This window comes from Vigna unguiculata, chromosome 6, assembly GCF_037176805.1.
Source record: "Vigna unguiculata cultivar grain cowpea cultivar isolate G323 ecotype 2 chromosome 6, ASM3717680v1, whole genome shotgun sequence".
NCBI classification, from domain to species: domain Eukaryota; kingdom Viridiplantae; phylum Streptophyta; class Magnoliopsida; order Fabales; family Fabaceae; genus Vigna; species Vigna unguiculata.
In genome coordinates this window covers 19,749,612-19,762,946 of record NC_140797.1, presented here as the reverse complement: position 1 = coordinate 19,762,946, position 13,335 = coordinate 19,749,612, and the positions used below count along the sequence as shown (strand labels likewise).

The following is a 13,335-nucleotide window of genomic DNA, read 5'->3' as shown; positions in this document are numbered from 1 at the left end:
CCTGCAACCAAAGTGTGCAACCATGGCCACCGCGAACCTGCACCACCACCTGTAACCAGAACGCACCAGCGGCAGTGCGAACCTTCGAACAGATTGGGAACGCAGCAAAACGCGAGCCAAAAGCCAGAACCAGCGCGCATCTGAACCAGCAGCCGTTCATCACTTCCACCACCGCGCCTTCGTCGCCAGAAAATGGCAGCCACAGCCGTCATCAGGTAGTAGCTTTGTTGGAGAAGAGTAAGAGAGTGAAACCCTAATTCTGGAGAGAGAAGGAGCTGCCACGTGTCAGTCTGCTATTGCACGGTCAAATGGTCAAATCTGGTCAAGCATTCAAAAACTGGTCAAACAGTCAACTCTGGTCAAAGACTGGTCAAAGGAGAGGGGTTTAACTGTAAATATTGATATTTTTGGATGCCTCTGCAAAATTGGACTACAAAATTGAAAATAGGCTATTTAGAAAATTAATACAAATATTATTTGGTGATAATTTATAAGATATCTTTAAATAATTAATTTATTTAATTATATCATAAATTATTAACCAACTATATTTGTTAAATAGTCTATATCTCTCCAAATAGCTTTGAATATCTATCTTTATCTTTATTTTAAAAGATATTTGAGAGGTTTTAGCAACAGAAAAGCCCAGTCCAATTCCTATATAAAGAGACCAAGGGAGAAGCAGAAGAAACAAGCTCGGCACGTCGGAATTTAAGAACCCTTAGGGGGCCTAATTTCTTTTTCTCTCTTTTCTTCTCTCCATTCTTCTCTCTTTATTTTGCATTCTATGGATTGTTAAACTTCTTGGGTTGCTTCCATTGTAATTTCATTATGGATTCTGAGGTTAGAATGAAATAATTTCTTTGTTCTTTTTATTATTGTTGAGGTTTTCATTCATCTATGTCTTTTATCTTTGAATCACGTAAAAAGTAATGATTTAAAATCTATATGCATGTTGATCATATGAGTTCAAGGGTTTTTAAATTGAATTGAGACTATACATTGATTTTATTTAGAAGCTTTCATATGATGAAATGAGTTTTTACCAATAATTGAGACTTTACTTTGGTTAAAGGTATTTACTCTAATGAAAATTAATCGAGACTTTACTTTGATTAATTAAGCTTTTTATTTGGTGAAGAGATAAAATAATAGACATGATTAGGCATAGTAAAATTTGATTGAGACTGTACTTTGATTGAATTTACTATGGATAATCTAAAAGTTCTCACTTTTAATTGAGACTATACTTTGGTTAAAAGTGAGAATGCCAACAAATTAATTGAGACTTTACATTGATTAATTTGCAAATCTACAACAATAATTAATTGAGCAATAATCTTTAGATAACCGATGATGAATCTATTTTTAAAAAGCAATGGAATCAATCTATTTTCTTTACTATTATTTTTATTTCTTTTTATCTTTTAAATTTTATTTCTATCTTTGTTTATCTTAATCCCCTATATTTTTTATTTTATTTGACTAACCGCTTTGTATAGTTTTATAAAAACTAATTTGTTAAAAATCAATTCCGTGTTCGTTGGGAGACGACTTTGGGTTACTTTACCCTTTCTATTTTGTTGACTACTTTCTTAACAATACTGAAGTTGTTATAGATAAGTAGTATTAATTTGAATGCGTCAACGACAGTGATATCAAATTTGGCGCCGTTGCCGGGGAACACGGTTAGAATTTTTATCATTTTAGTTCTTATTTTTATTTTTATTCTTTTGATTTACTTTTTTATTTTTATTTTTTTTTTGTTTATTACTAACATTTTCTTTTCTCAATTTTTGTTCTAACATTTTTTTTTATTTTCTTTAGTTATTTTATTTTATTTTTTTTAGTTATTTTTTTTAAGCATAGTTTTTGTTTGAGGAATTTTGTTGGGAAATTTGTAAAACTAGTTGGGAAAAACTTTGGCTAAGGAAAGATAAGATACTTAAGTTGTCCATTGAGACGCACCTCTCTTTCCTGGAAGTCTACTCAACAAGCTTTCAACTTCTTTCTTTTCAGAAAACCTCTTTCAAAAATGCAAAATAATTTATCATACGAAAGTAATCAACATTGTAGTTTTTAAATGGATTACAATTGTTATCCACAACAACCATGTGATTTTTAGCAACAAATTGTCACACCTACTTCTGCACCTGATATAAGTGGGTTAACTTTACGACAATTTAATGATCTATATCCTATATCATCTTTTTTGGGATATGAGCAACAACCATATTCTGAGTGTCCACCTCGGCAACCATATGCTCCAAATAGTTTTCAGCAACAATACGTACCACCACAAAAAATTGAAGCAACAATGGACCATCCTACAGGGAAGTTATGATATTAATGGGTGAAGTTATAGAGAAATTAGAGTCAATGGATGAAAGGTTGCGAGTTGATCAAAGATGCAGAAATATTGAGCAAGAGTGGTACGAAAATAAGCAAATACTGTCTGATATGTTGAGGGATGCAAGTAAGAACAACTTCATAGAATTACTTGTAATTGTTAATACCACCCCTCAACCCCATCAGACATTTCCTGAAAATCCAGATTTTAATGCACTTCGTCATGAAATCAAAGATGTGCTTCTGAAGTTGGCCATCAGAGCTGAACAAATGTCTGAAGATTTGAGTCAGCTAATGAATGATGCAGTGAGAAAGGTCACTTTGGAAGATATGATGAAAATGATGACTGAAATGATGAAGATGAATCAAACAGATCAGAAAGAGATGATGAATGCCGCCACACAAAGCTTGCAGAATCAGTCTGAAAAACCAATAGCGGAATCACATCACATTGATATTTCTACTGATGCATATAATGATGGACATATTAAGGATGTTGCTGAAGTTGATATAGAAATTGAAGATTCTCACACTAACATATCTACTGATGGATATGTTGATAATGCTCAATGTGAATATAAAGTTTTATCTGTTGATGATATTTTTGAAGAGCAAAGTTGTGAGGAGAATGCAATAGAGGAACCAAGTGTAGTTGAAGAGCCAATGATATTTAAAGATGCAGCTAAAGCATCTACTATTGCAACTGACTTGGTTAATGATGAAGCAGCAGATTCAACTACTTCAATATGTTATCTTTTAAATATTTTTTATTAAAATATGTTACTTTTATTGATACATTTTCATATTTTTTCTACGATAAATCGAACTTATATAAAGATAATTTCTAAATATTTTAAAAATAAAGTATAATTTGGTAATCTTGTTTTTATATGATTTAAATATAATTTTTAATCTATCAAATCCATCAAATCACTGACAAACTTCAACTTAAAGTGAACAATACAAACTTCACACTATAATCCACTTGATGTCATCCTCTCCCTCTACATTCGATTAACCTTGAGTGAGAGAGGGCGGAAGGAAGATGGAAATTCTTCTATTTTTAAATCATTTATGTTATGTCATGGTTTGAGGGTGATATCAAAATTACAATTATGTCCACAATTTATTTTTCAACTTAATTATGAAAATGATGTAAAAATACGACTTTTAAAATTATTTTTACAAAAATTAATAATGACAAAAATTTTAAAATTGTTCTAAAATAAGGTTTAAAAAGTAATTATTCATTATAAATTTTTTTATTACATTATTTTCTAAATATTTTTTTAATAAAATATTTTATTTCGCTTTATACATTTTAATATTTTTTCTAAGAAAATCAAACTTATTATATAATGATAATTTTTTATTTTTTTTAAAATAAAGTACAATTTTGTAATCTTGTTTTTCCCTCATTTAAATATAATTTTTAATTTATGACATCTATCAAATCACTCACAAACTTTACTCTAAATCCTTCCACTTTCACCTTTAATCCACTTAAAGTGAACCACACAAACTTCACACGATAATTCACTTGATGTCATCCTCTCCCTCCAATCAACCTTGAGGGAGAGAGAGGGGAAGCAAGAGGGAAATTCCTCTATTTTTCAATCATCTCTGTTATGTCTTGCTTTGAGGGTGATATCAAGATTTCAATTATGTCCGCAATTTATTTTTCAGCTTAATTATGAACACTACAAAAAAGATTTATTTTAATGGAGATTTATTAACGGAGGTTATAAAACCTCCAGTAATTTTTACACATAGTGAAGGTTTTCTAAACCTTTGATAAATACTAGAGGTTTTATGATAAACCCCAGGAAAAATTCCCTCCACATTTGTTTCCATATCCTTTTTATATATTTTTTTAAAAACCTTTTTATCACTTCGTACATTCGATAAAAGGGACACAGACACACTATACCAACGTTCGAAAAACTCACCTGATTTACTTTGTTCGTACGTTCGAAATCCACTTTCCTCAAACTTCACCTCGCTACGTTTTCCTCAATCTCACTCTCAATCTCAATCTTTGCAGTTGCTTCCTTGCTTCCGAACGATTTGCTCGCGATTTCGTTCGAACTTCACCTTGCTTCCAAACGGTAATGGTGTTCCCTTTCTTTTCTTTAGGTTTTCAAATTTTTTCGTTTTGTGGTTAAATTCTAACTTTGAAATCCTTGATGCTTGTTTTTGTACAAAGATTCAATTATAGGTGTCGCGTTTTCTGAAATCTAAAGTGTGTCTCCGTTGCTCGTTCACTAGCTTTGCATCTCCAACAGTGGTCGACATCTTTGTTCCTGAGAGCAAACCGTGCTTAAGAAACAACACAGTGCTCATGCTTATCAAAATTCAGAGTTTGCTACATCAGCCAAAGGTATGGAGATTTGTGTGTTTTTCTTCCTCTATTGTTGGACTTGTCTGTTATGCCTTCAACTCCTTTTTCAATCATTTAATTGGAAATTGGAGCTGGTGGAAGATCTTTCTTTACATGCTTTTCAGTTTATTAATCTCCCTTTCCACCTTGTTTGCAAAGACATGGGAGTACTCCAATTCTCGCTGTTTGGAAGCTCACAACGTTTTCTACTTTGCTGGTCACTAGTACTCCTTTTTCCTTGATAAATATGTGAAAGAGAAACCAGATGTATATAGTCTTGTTTTGAGTGTTGCATTTGTTATCATGTCTCTAGGCTTGTCTAGGCTGAGTCATTTAGGATTTGAGTTGATCTTCTGTACTTTTTTTGTGGACTTCTGACTGTACAACTCATGAAAATAAAACTATGGTTAGTCATTGTTGGAGGAGCTCTTAGTTATTCCCTCATCCTTCTTCGTTCCAATTTGGATTCGTCAAACAAGAAGTAGGTATTACGGACTTCAACACTAAGATAATGTAGTGATTGAAATTGGTTCGCATTCACAACCCAAACAGTTATGGCTACTTCACACCCAGTAATTGATATGGTTTGGCCTTCCAGAGGAACAAGGCACAGTTCTTCTCACGTAGTTTCACCTCAAGAGGGTGGTACTGGTGGTACCCCTCTAGAAAACATTTACGGTACCAAGGAATATTTCAAAGCTATATCTTTGCATTCAACTCTTGGCAATAAGAGAGGGTGTACATGAGAAACTGCTAGGAACTCAAATCAAATTAAAACATTTAGTTATGTTTGATGTATAATATATTGATGGATACATTGGCATACAATCTTAGATAAAAGTTAAAAAGCAACAACTAAGGCATATGAGAGTTTGATTTTATGAGAGGCTTTTTCAAAGTTCATCTTTGGGAGATGAGAAAGATCCTGTTGGATAATCAGAGGAATTTTTGATTAGGTGTGAAGGCATCATGGCTATGACACAAAGTCCTTCCTTTTTAGATATGTTCCTTTGCATTCTGGTGTAACCATGTTCTCCCCATTATGCTCCCCAAGAGTTTCTCACTATCCAGTAATTAGTCCCATCAACCGTTGTTCCATACCCCACAATCGCTACACCATGGTTTAGATCCGTGCTACAATCACCGGTAAACACTCCTTGTAATATTAAGTTGTATGATTTGTGAGTAGTGATCATTAAGCTTACCACATTTGCCCTGATCTTTCACATCAGTGACAACACCATTCTTCCTCTAATCCACCGAAGCAGGAACACTACCAACATTCTCGTACATGAAGGTGCCGTTACCATGTGGCATGCCTTAGAACATTCTATGGTGATTAACCTTTGAGCCTGCATAGGTACTCCTGAATTCATGGTTGGTCATGTCAGCGAACTTGTTCAGTTTCAGCTTGTAAGGCTTATCCATCTTGTTAGTGTTATGGACATGTACATTTACAAATATTGTAGTGCAGCTGATAAGGCAGAGATTGTCCATTTACGAGGCTTTGGAAGATGTATCACTCAGTGGTGGGATTCATTCTATTACCCTTGAAGTGATGTACCGTATTTATTTGGTTTACAGAAATAGGGAAATTAGTAAACTTAGCCAAGATTTAAAGGAGGGAAATATTACATCATCTGTGTACATAGCCAAAGTGAGAATTCTGTTAGCGAGTAGTTTGGACGCTAAGTCCAAAAATGGTAATAAGCTTGATGTGATGTACTACATTAAATCTCTAGACCGAAGTAAGGAGAATAATCTAGGACTAGGTTTAGATACAATGTTTTCACCTGTGTGTATTTACAGGATGATAGAACTTTTAGAGAGCAGTTTGGAAGCCAACTCCAAAAATTACAAAAACCCTTCTTTGGGTTATGTTTTCATCATGAACAATCGGAGATTCATTGAAGTAGAGACAAAACTAAATGGACAGAGACTTTCTTTTGGAGATGACTGGCTTCACAAAAACATGTTTTACCTTGAGAACGGTAAACCAAATAATGTTTCGTGGATTGGTTATCCTCCTATTGTTCAGATTGATGAACAAAAGGTGGAACTCCTGTTTGTCGGGCTAGATGTGTACCAATTGGGAAAGGGATTGGGACTGAGCTGTGAGTATAGTCTTATCCATCTCTAAATCTTAATTAAAAGTTTGCATATTTGGAATAATTCTTGAAATTTGTTCTTTTTTGTTGACTTATCTTGCATTTAAGTTCTTCTCATAGCTAGCAAAGTCCACATATAAGATATTATTTTCCTTCTGTGTGTTGTTTCTTTTTTTGCAGGTAATGTAGGTTTTATGAATTTTACTGGTTTGTCATCAGGACAAATGGTGTGCTTATTTGTTTTGTGTTTTTTTATGGAAAAAAATCTTAAACTTAATGTTTTTTAGTATATTGGAGGTAAAAGATGCTAATTGGCTTCCAAATCTTTCCTTCTTTATTTTGTTTACATGTTTTAGATTGGTTCAAATTTAAGTTTGGATATATTTTCGTAATTCTATTCCCGAAGAGAAGGAAATAATACCTAAGTTTGGGAAGATTTAGTATACATGCTTAACCTATCTATGGATACTAACTGGATTTATGTCAACTGTCACTGGTCTTCTCTGTTGTGCAATGAGTTTTCTTTTTCAAAGTGATGCAAATTTTTAGCAGTTATATATTCTTCAATTTCTATGGTCTATCAAATTCGAGTTCTTGATACATGCGGCATATAATGAAAGTCCTTTGAGGAAGCGTTCATCTCACTTCAGGAAACTATGTTACTGCAATAACTGAGAAGACCAAAACACTGAACAACCACAATATTGCAAGATTATTCCGAGCTTTTTCCAATACCAATGGAAATTTAAAATTTACTTTGCAAAAAGAGAAAAAATGCATTTCTGCACCGTAATTGGGAAGCTCATAGTTAGCATGCTTGATCTTGTATCAATTTTCATAATTCTATACTATTGTCGTTCTTGCATGTACATAAACAGTTTTAGATTAGAAAATTAGATTCACACTATAATTAATTTAATTTGTTTTATCTTTCCTTTATTCTATATTTTCTATTTACCTTTTTAATAAAAAACTAATTTTATTATCTCAGTTCCAAAGGATTTGTACTTTGTATACCACTGGAAACAAAAATCCCAAATGTGTCTCTTTTTACATAATTTGTAAGCTAGTAAGTAACCTAACATATACACTACACCTTATTTATTTCTTAAAATAATAGATATATGGGTAAATTCTGTTTTACAAGTACATGAACTATAAAATTCTCGTACATATATGGAGCGTTGTAAGAGTTCAGCATCTAAGAGGCCATAGATACTGTATCTTCTAAAAAGGTATTAAAACCTTGTGCTTTAAATTTTCCTGCTAGTAAATAATGAAAATTTGAGATTGTTTTGTGGTTACTGCGTATAATAGGAGTATATGATGGAGATAAGAAAGAGGGAGGGGCGTGAAATGTTTTCCTTATCTTTGATTCAAAAATGCATGGATGAGTAGGAAATAAGAACCACATGTTGGCACACTGTTTCCATGCATTCAAAACATACAAAATTTCAATGTAATCTGTAATTATGTAGTGCATTATTATTTGAATTGGCATTGGTTTTTCCTTATTTATCCTTTCATGGAAGGGTTAGAGTATATGGTTAATTAATTTTGTCATGAAGAGGTTTGAAAAGGTGTAGGTTATGGCTGAAACCAAGACACATAGGAAGGAAGAGAGAGAGGGATAGAGTGTGTTCCAAGAATATCACTACTTCAAATTATTACTATTTACTTATTAATTAATTATTTATTTGGTAAATAAATCTTTTATTAAATCCTTTTATTTTAAGTTTTGAAGTAAACCTGTTTTCATTTTTTTAATATAAGATGGTCTTAGTGATTAAATAAATAAATTATTATTATTAAAACCTATATAAGCTGGTATTTAAAAAATCTTTACAAATATATTGTTTATGCATCTTCACAAAATATTTTTAGTTTTTATTCAGTTTTGTTAACACACTGGTTTTAATATTGTTTATGATTATGAAATTATGTTTTAAAATTAAATAAATTCGATTTCATATTTCATATTTTTCATTAGACTTTTTATATTTAAAATTAGAACTTTGTTCATTTCATTAGTCTGATAACTTGTTCATATTCCAAATTTATATTCTAGAAACGAAAATTTATGAAAACCTGATTTTGTTTTATTTTAAAATCGAGAAATAATGTCATACATAATTTACATCAAAAGGATTTAAGGTGTAACTAAATCTTAAGATTTTATTTAACATATAGGAGCCTATCCTTGAATTATTTTGAAAAAAAAAAGTAGTGTAAAAATCTTTGTAATGTAATTTTTCTTTCAAAATCATACACATATAGCAATATGTTTCATGGTTTTTGCTAACCATTGCACTAAATAAAATATTTAAAGAATCATTGAATGAGTTTTTAAAAAGTTGTGACATTCAATGAATTAATAAATTCTATTGAGTCTATATTTTTACAACATATTGATCGGTGTATTAAGGAATTGTATTGAGTCTAATATTAATTTTCATAAAACACCGACAGAAATATATTGTAAAATCTAAATATTACATTTTTTTTATAATTTTTTAAAACTTTAATTAGAATTTAAATATGGTTACTTGTAATTTATTTACTATTATAATTTGAATCTATCAAAATAGTAAATAATAAACACTAGATGACAATACTCACATCATCCATTAATTTCCGAATGGCAGTAAAACTTACAATGCATATACATTAATTTCCGAATGACCCTTATTCTCCTTATTCTCCTTTTGATCGTGGGTGGAAATATCAATATTTTTTTCTGATCTTATGTCATTAGTTACATTTTTTTTCTTTATTAAAAATATTTTTGTTCTCATAAACAAACTATTCTTAATGGATTTGGATAAGTCTTGGATTGATTTGCCTCGAAATACACAACAATACATGGATGGATTGAATAAATTTCTGGACTTTGCATTTGCTAATAAGAGCGTTGAGGGTAAGATAATTTGTCCATGTCGAAAATGCAATCTTAAAATGGCAAACTCGAGGAGCAACATATGAACACTTAATTCTTCATCCTTTTCCAAAAGGGTATACATTTTGGCTTCTACATGGTGAGACAAATTATGTACAACATACAATTTCAACACCTCCAATTTTCCAATCGAATGAGGATAGAGGTTTTGCTAATGATCCCATATGTGGCATGGTTAATGATGCATTCGGGAATTTTGTAAACACTCAAAATGTGGACAATCATGAGAATATGCAACCTGAATCAAGCCACACGATGCCTGATGAAATTGCTCAGTATATGAAGTTTATGCATGAGGGACAACAGAGTTTGTATGAAGGATGTGACAAATGTTCTAAACTTTCTTTCTTGCTCAAATTGTACCATATCAAATGTCTATGCAGAATGACTAACAAGGCAATGTCAATGATACTGGAGTTGTTAGCAGATGCTTTTGATTATGCTAAAATCCCATCTTCATTCTATGAAGCTAAGAAAATCATTAATAAGCTTGGCCTTTATTACACCAAAATTGATGCTTGCCCAAATGATTACATGTTATACTATAGAGAAGATAAAGATAGGGAATTTTGTATGAAATGTAATGAATCTAGATGGAAGAAAACAAAGAAGAGCAATAGTATTGTTGGTGTTACTAAAAGACAAAAGAAAGTTCCAGCTAAAGTTTTAAGGTATTTTCCATTGAAGCCACGCTTACAATGAATATTTATGTCTTCTAAAATAGCTGAGCATATGCAATGGCATGCATCAAGAAGTACACATGAAGGCATATTAAGGCATCCAAGTGATTCTGAAGCATGGAAGAACTTTGATCTAATGAATCCTCAATTTGCTTCAGACCCTCGAAATGTCAGACTTGGTTTGGCTACTGATGGGTTCAATCCATTTGGTGATTTGAGTACATGTCATAGTACTTGGCCTATTGTACTTATACCTTACAATCTTCCTCCTTAGATGTGTATGAAGCAAAGTTTATGCATTCTTTCCATGATAATTACTGGTAAAAGAGCATCAGGAAATGATATTGATGTATATTTAAGGCCATTAATAGAAGAATTAAAAGAGCTATGGAACACTGGGGTTGAAACTTTTGATTCACATAAGAAAGAAGTGTTTCATATGCATGCAACTATATTATGGACTATTAGTGATTTTCCTAGTCTTGGAACCTTATCTGGGTGGAACACACACACTAGGTTGGCTTGCCCTAGGTGTAATTTTGACACAACTCCTAAGAAGATTCAAGGTAAATTTTGTTTCATGAATCATCAACATTGGTTAAATGCAGGGCACAAATTTAGATTATGCCGCAATCGTTTTGATGGAAGTGTGGAAACTAGAAATCCTCCTTTGAGAATATCAGGAATAAATGTCTTACAAAAAGTTCAGAATCTTAATATTGTATTTGGGAAAGAACCAGAAGTTGAGGAACGGGGGAAAAGACAATGGAAAGGTCACCACCCTATTGATGGCCCTCTACAATGGAGAAAAAAGAGTATATTTTTTGAACTTCCTTATTGCGTGAACAATTTATTGCACCACAATCTAGATGTTATGCACATTGAAAAAAATGTATGTGATAATGTGGTCTATACATTATTGAACCAAGGTAAAAAGTCAAAGGACAACCTAAAGGCACGAAATGACTTAAAAGATTGGGGTGTTAGACCTGATCTTTGGCCTGATGCAAATAACAGATATCTTCCGGCTATATATACATTGACAAAAGAAAATAAACATATATTTATGAAAACATTGAAGAACATCACTGTTCCAGATGGCTACTCAAGTAACATTAGTAGATGTGTTGATGTCAAACAATTTAAGCTTGGAGGATTGAAAGTTATGATTCTCATGTTTTGATGGAGCAACTTTTACCTTTGGCAATGAGGAAGACACTCCCTAAAGAAGTGTGCTCTGTTTTGATTGATCTGTGTTCCTTTTTTAAGCACTTGTGCAATAAAGTTTTAAAAGTGGATGAACTTAACCAATTGCAAAATAGAGTTGTTCTTACATTATGTCACATGGAGATGTTGTTTCCTCCTGCATATTTTACAGTCATGGTTCATTTGATTGTGCATTTGGTGGAAGATGCCAAGATTGAAGGACCTGTCCAATATAGGTGGATGTATCCCATTGAGAGATATTTGGGAAAATTGAAGTCTTATGTGCGTAACAAGGCTCAACCAGAAGGCTCAATAGCTGAAGGCTACCTAACTGAAGAGTCCTTAACCTTTTGTTCTAGATATTTAGATGGAATTGAGACTATATTTAATCGAATAAGGCGTGTTGATGACGAACCTGACACCATGGCATCTAGTGTAAGTGGTTTGTTTCCACCAGTTGGAAAACCAGTTGGGGGTTTTACTTACTTCTCTTTATCAACAAAGGAAAAGTTACAAGCACATCGTCATGTATTGACTAATTGTGCCCAAGTTAACCCTTTTCTTCATTAAGTACTTTATCTTTACAACTTTTTATAATTCATCTACATTGAGGACTAACCATGTAATTATTTCATTGATTTAAATTAGAGAATTTAGAGAAATTGTACGAAGACAGTTAAGAAGTCGTACACGATCATCCTCTATGATAGATAAGAGGGTTCATAGAGAATTTGTGGAATGGTTTTCTCGTCGGGTATGTTTAATTTACATTCTTAAATTTGATAATATTAAAGATATCCAATTATGTTGATCATATTTTTCTTTTTTTTTTTTTAGATAAAGAATGACTTAAATGGACCTTACTCAGATGATTTAAAGCTCTTAGCTATGGGTCCAATTGATTGTGCAAAGCGTTACAATGCTTACAATGTTAATGGCTTCAAGTTTCGTACGTTAGAGAGAGATGATGGACTTAAAACACAAAATAGTGGAATATTTGGTACTTTTGTGACAAGGAGCTATGTAAGTAGCATTGACAATCAAATGCAATTTGGGGGTGTGCCTTATTATGGAAAATTGGTAGACATAATTGAGATCAACTATAATGGTCGATTCTCTATTACTTTGTTCAAATGTATGTGGGCTAATACAACTACTTCTAGAGGGATTATAACAGATGACTTGGGATTTAGATTAGTAAACTTTACACGTTTAATACACATTGGTGATAATGATGACGACGAACCAAACATTCAGGCTGCAGAAGCTCAAATGGTTTATTATGTAGTGGATGAATTAGATAAAAATTGGAGCATTCCTCTGCATCTAAAGCCACAAGTCTTATATGACATTGGTGGAGATAATGATGTCACTTTCCATGATTGTGAACCATTTGAACAACAAAATTTGGAAACTTTATTTCCAGATGGAGAAGGGAATATACCATTAACAAGGTCATACTGAAATTGAACATTTCTATACTAGTTTTTGTTTAAATTATCATCCATATTACTTATACATGCATTATATTAGATAATCATAATTTAATGAATGTGAATTGACTTGTATTAATGTTATTGTTTATAGAATTCCTGATGATGAAGAAAATATACATGAAGAAGACTAATGGCAAAGTTTCAACCCCTACCCAAAATA

At 32.2% G+C, this 13,335-nt stretch overlaps 1 protein-coding gene and 2 pseudogenes across 1 annotated transcript; all 3 read left to right on the top strand.

Moving 5' to 3' along the window:
* The first annotated feature begins 4,666 nt into the window (after positions 1–4,666).
* On the top strand, positions 4,667–6,869 carry LOC146885639 (uncharacterized; annotated as a pseudogene).
* Positions 6,870–9,648: 2,779 nt separating this feature from the next.
* LOC146885638 (uncharacterized) lies at positions 9,649–11,656 on the top strand (annotated as a pseudogene).
* Positions 11,656–13,306, top strand: LOC146885637 (uncharacterized). The gene is made up of 4 exons (XM_085674470.1): positions 11,656–12,245; positions 12,337–12,433; positions 12,517–13,133; positions 13,267–13,306. The coding sequence occupies exons 1-4, from the start codon at positions 11,656–11,658 to the stop codon at positions 13,304–13,306; spliced, it is 1,344 nt and encodes a 447-aa protein (XP_085530596.1).
* Positions 13,307–13,335: the final 29 nt, after the last annotated feature.

Bases quoted from the DNA above. Each gene is read 5' to 3' on its own strand.
- LOC146885637 (XM_085674470.1), top strand. From the start codon at position 11,656: ATGGAGCAACTTTTACCTTTGGCAATGAGGAAGACACTCCCTAAAGAA. The intron at 12,434-12,516 runs GTATGTTTAATT...TTTTTTTTTTAG, and splicing joins TGGAATGGTTTTCTCGTCGG to ATAAAGAATGACTTAAATGG. The intron at 13,134-13,266 runs GTCATACTGAAA...TATTGTTTATAG, and splicing joins GGGAATATACCATTAACAAG to AATTCCTGATGATGAAGAAA.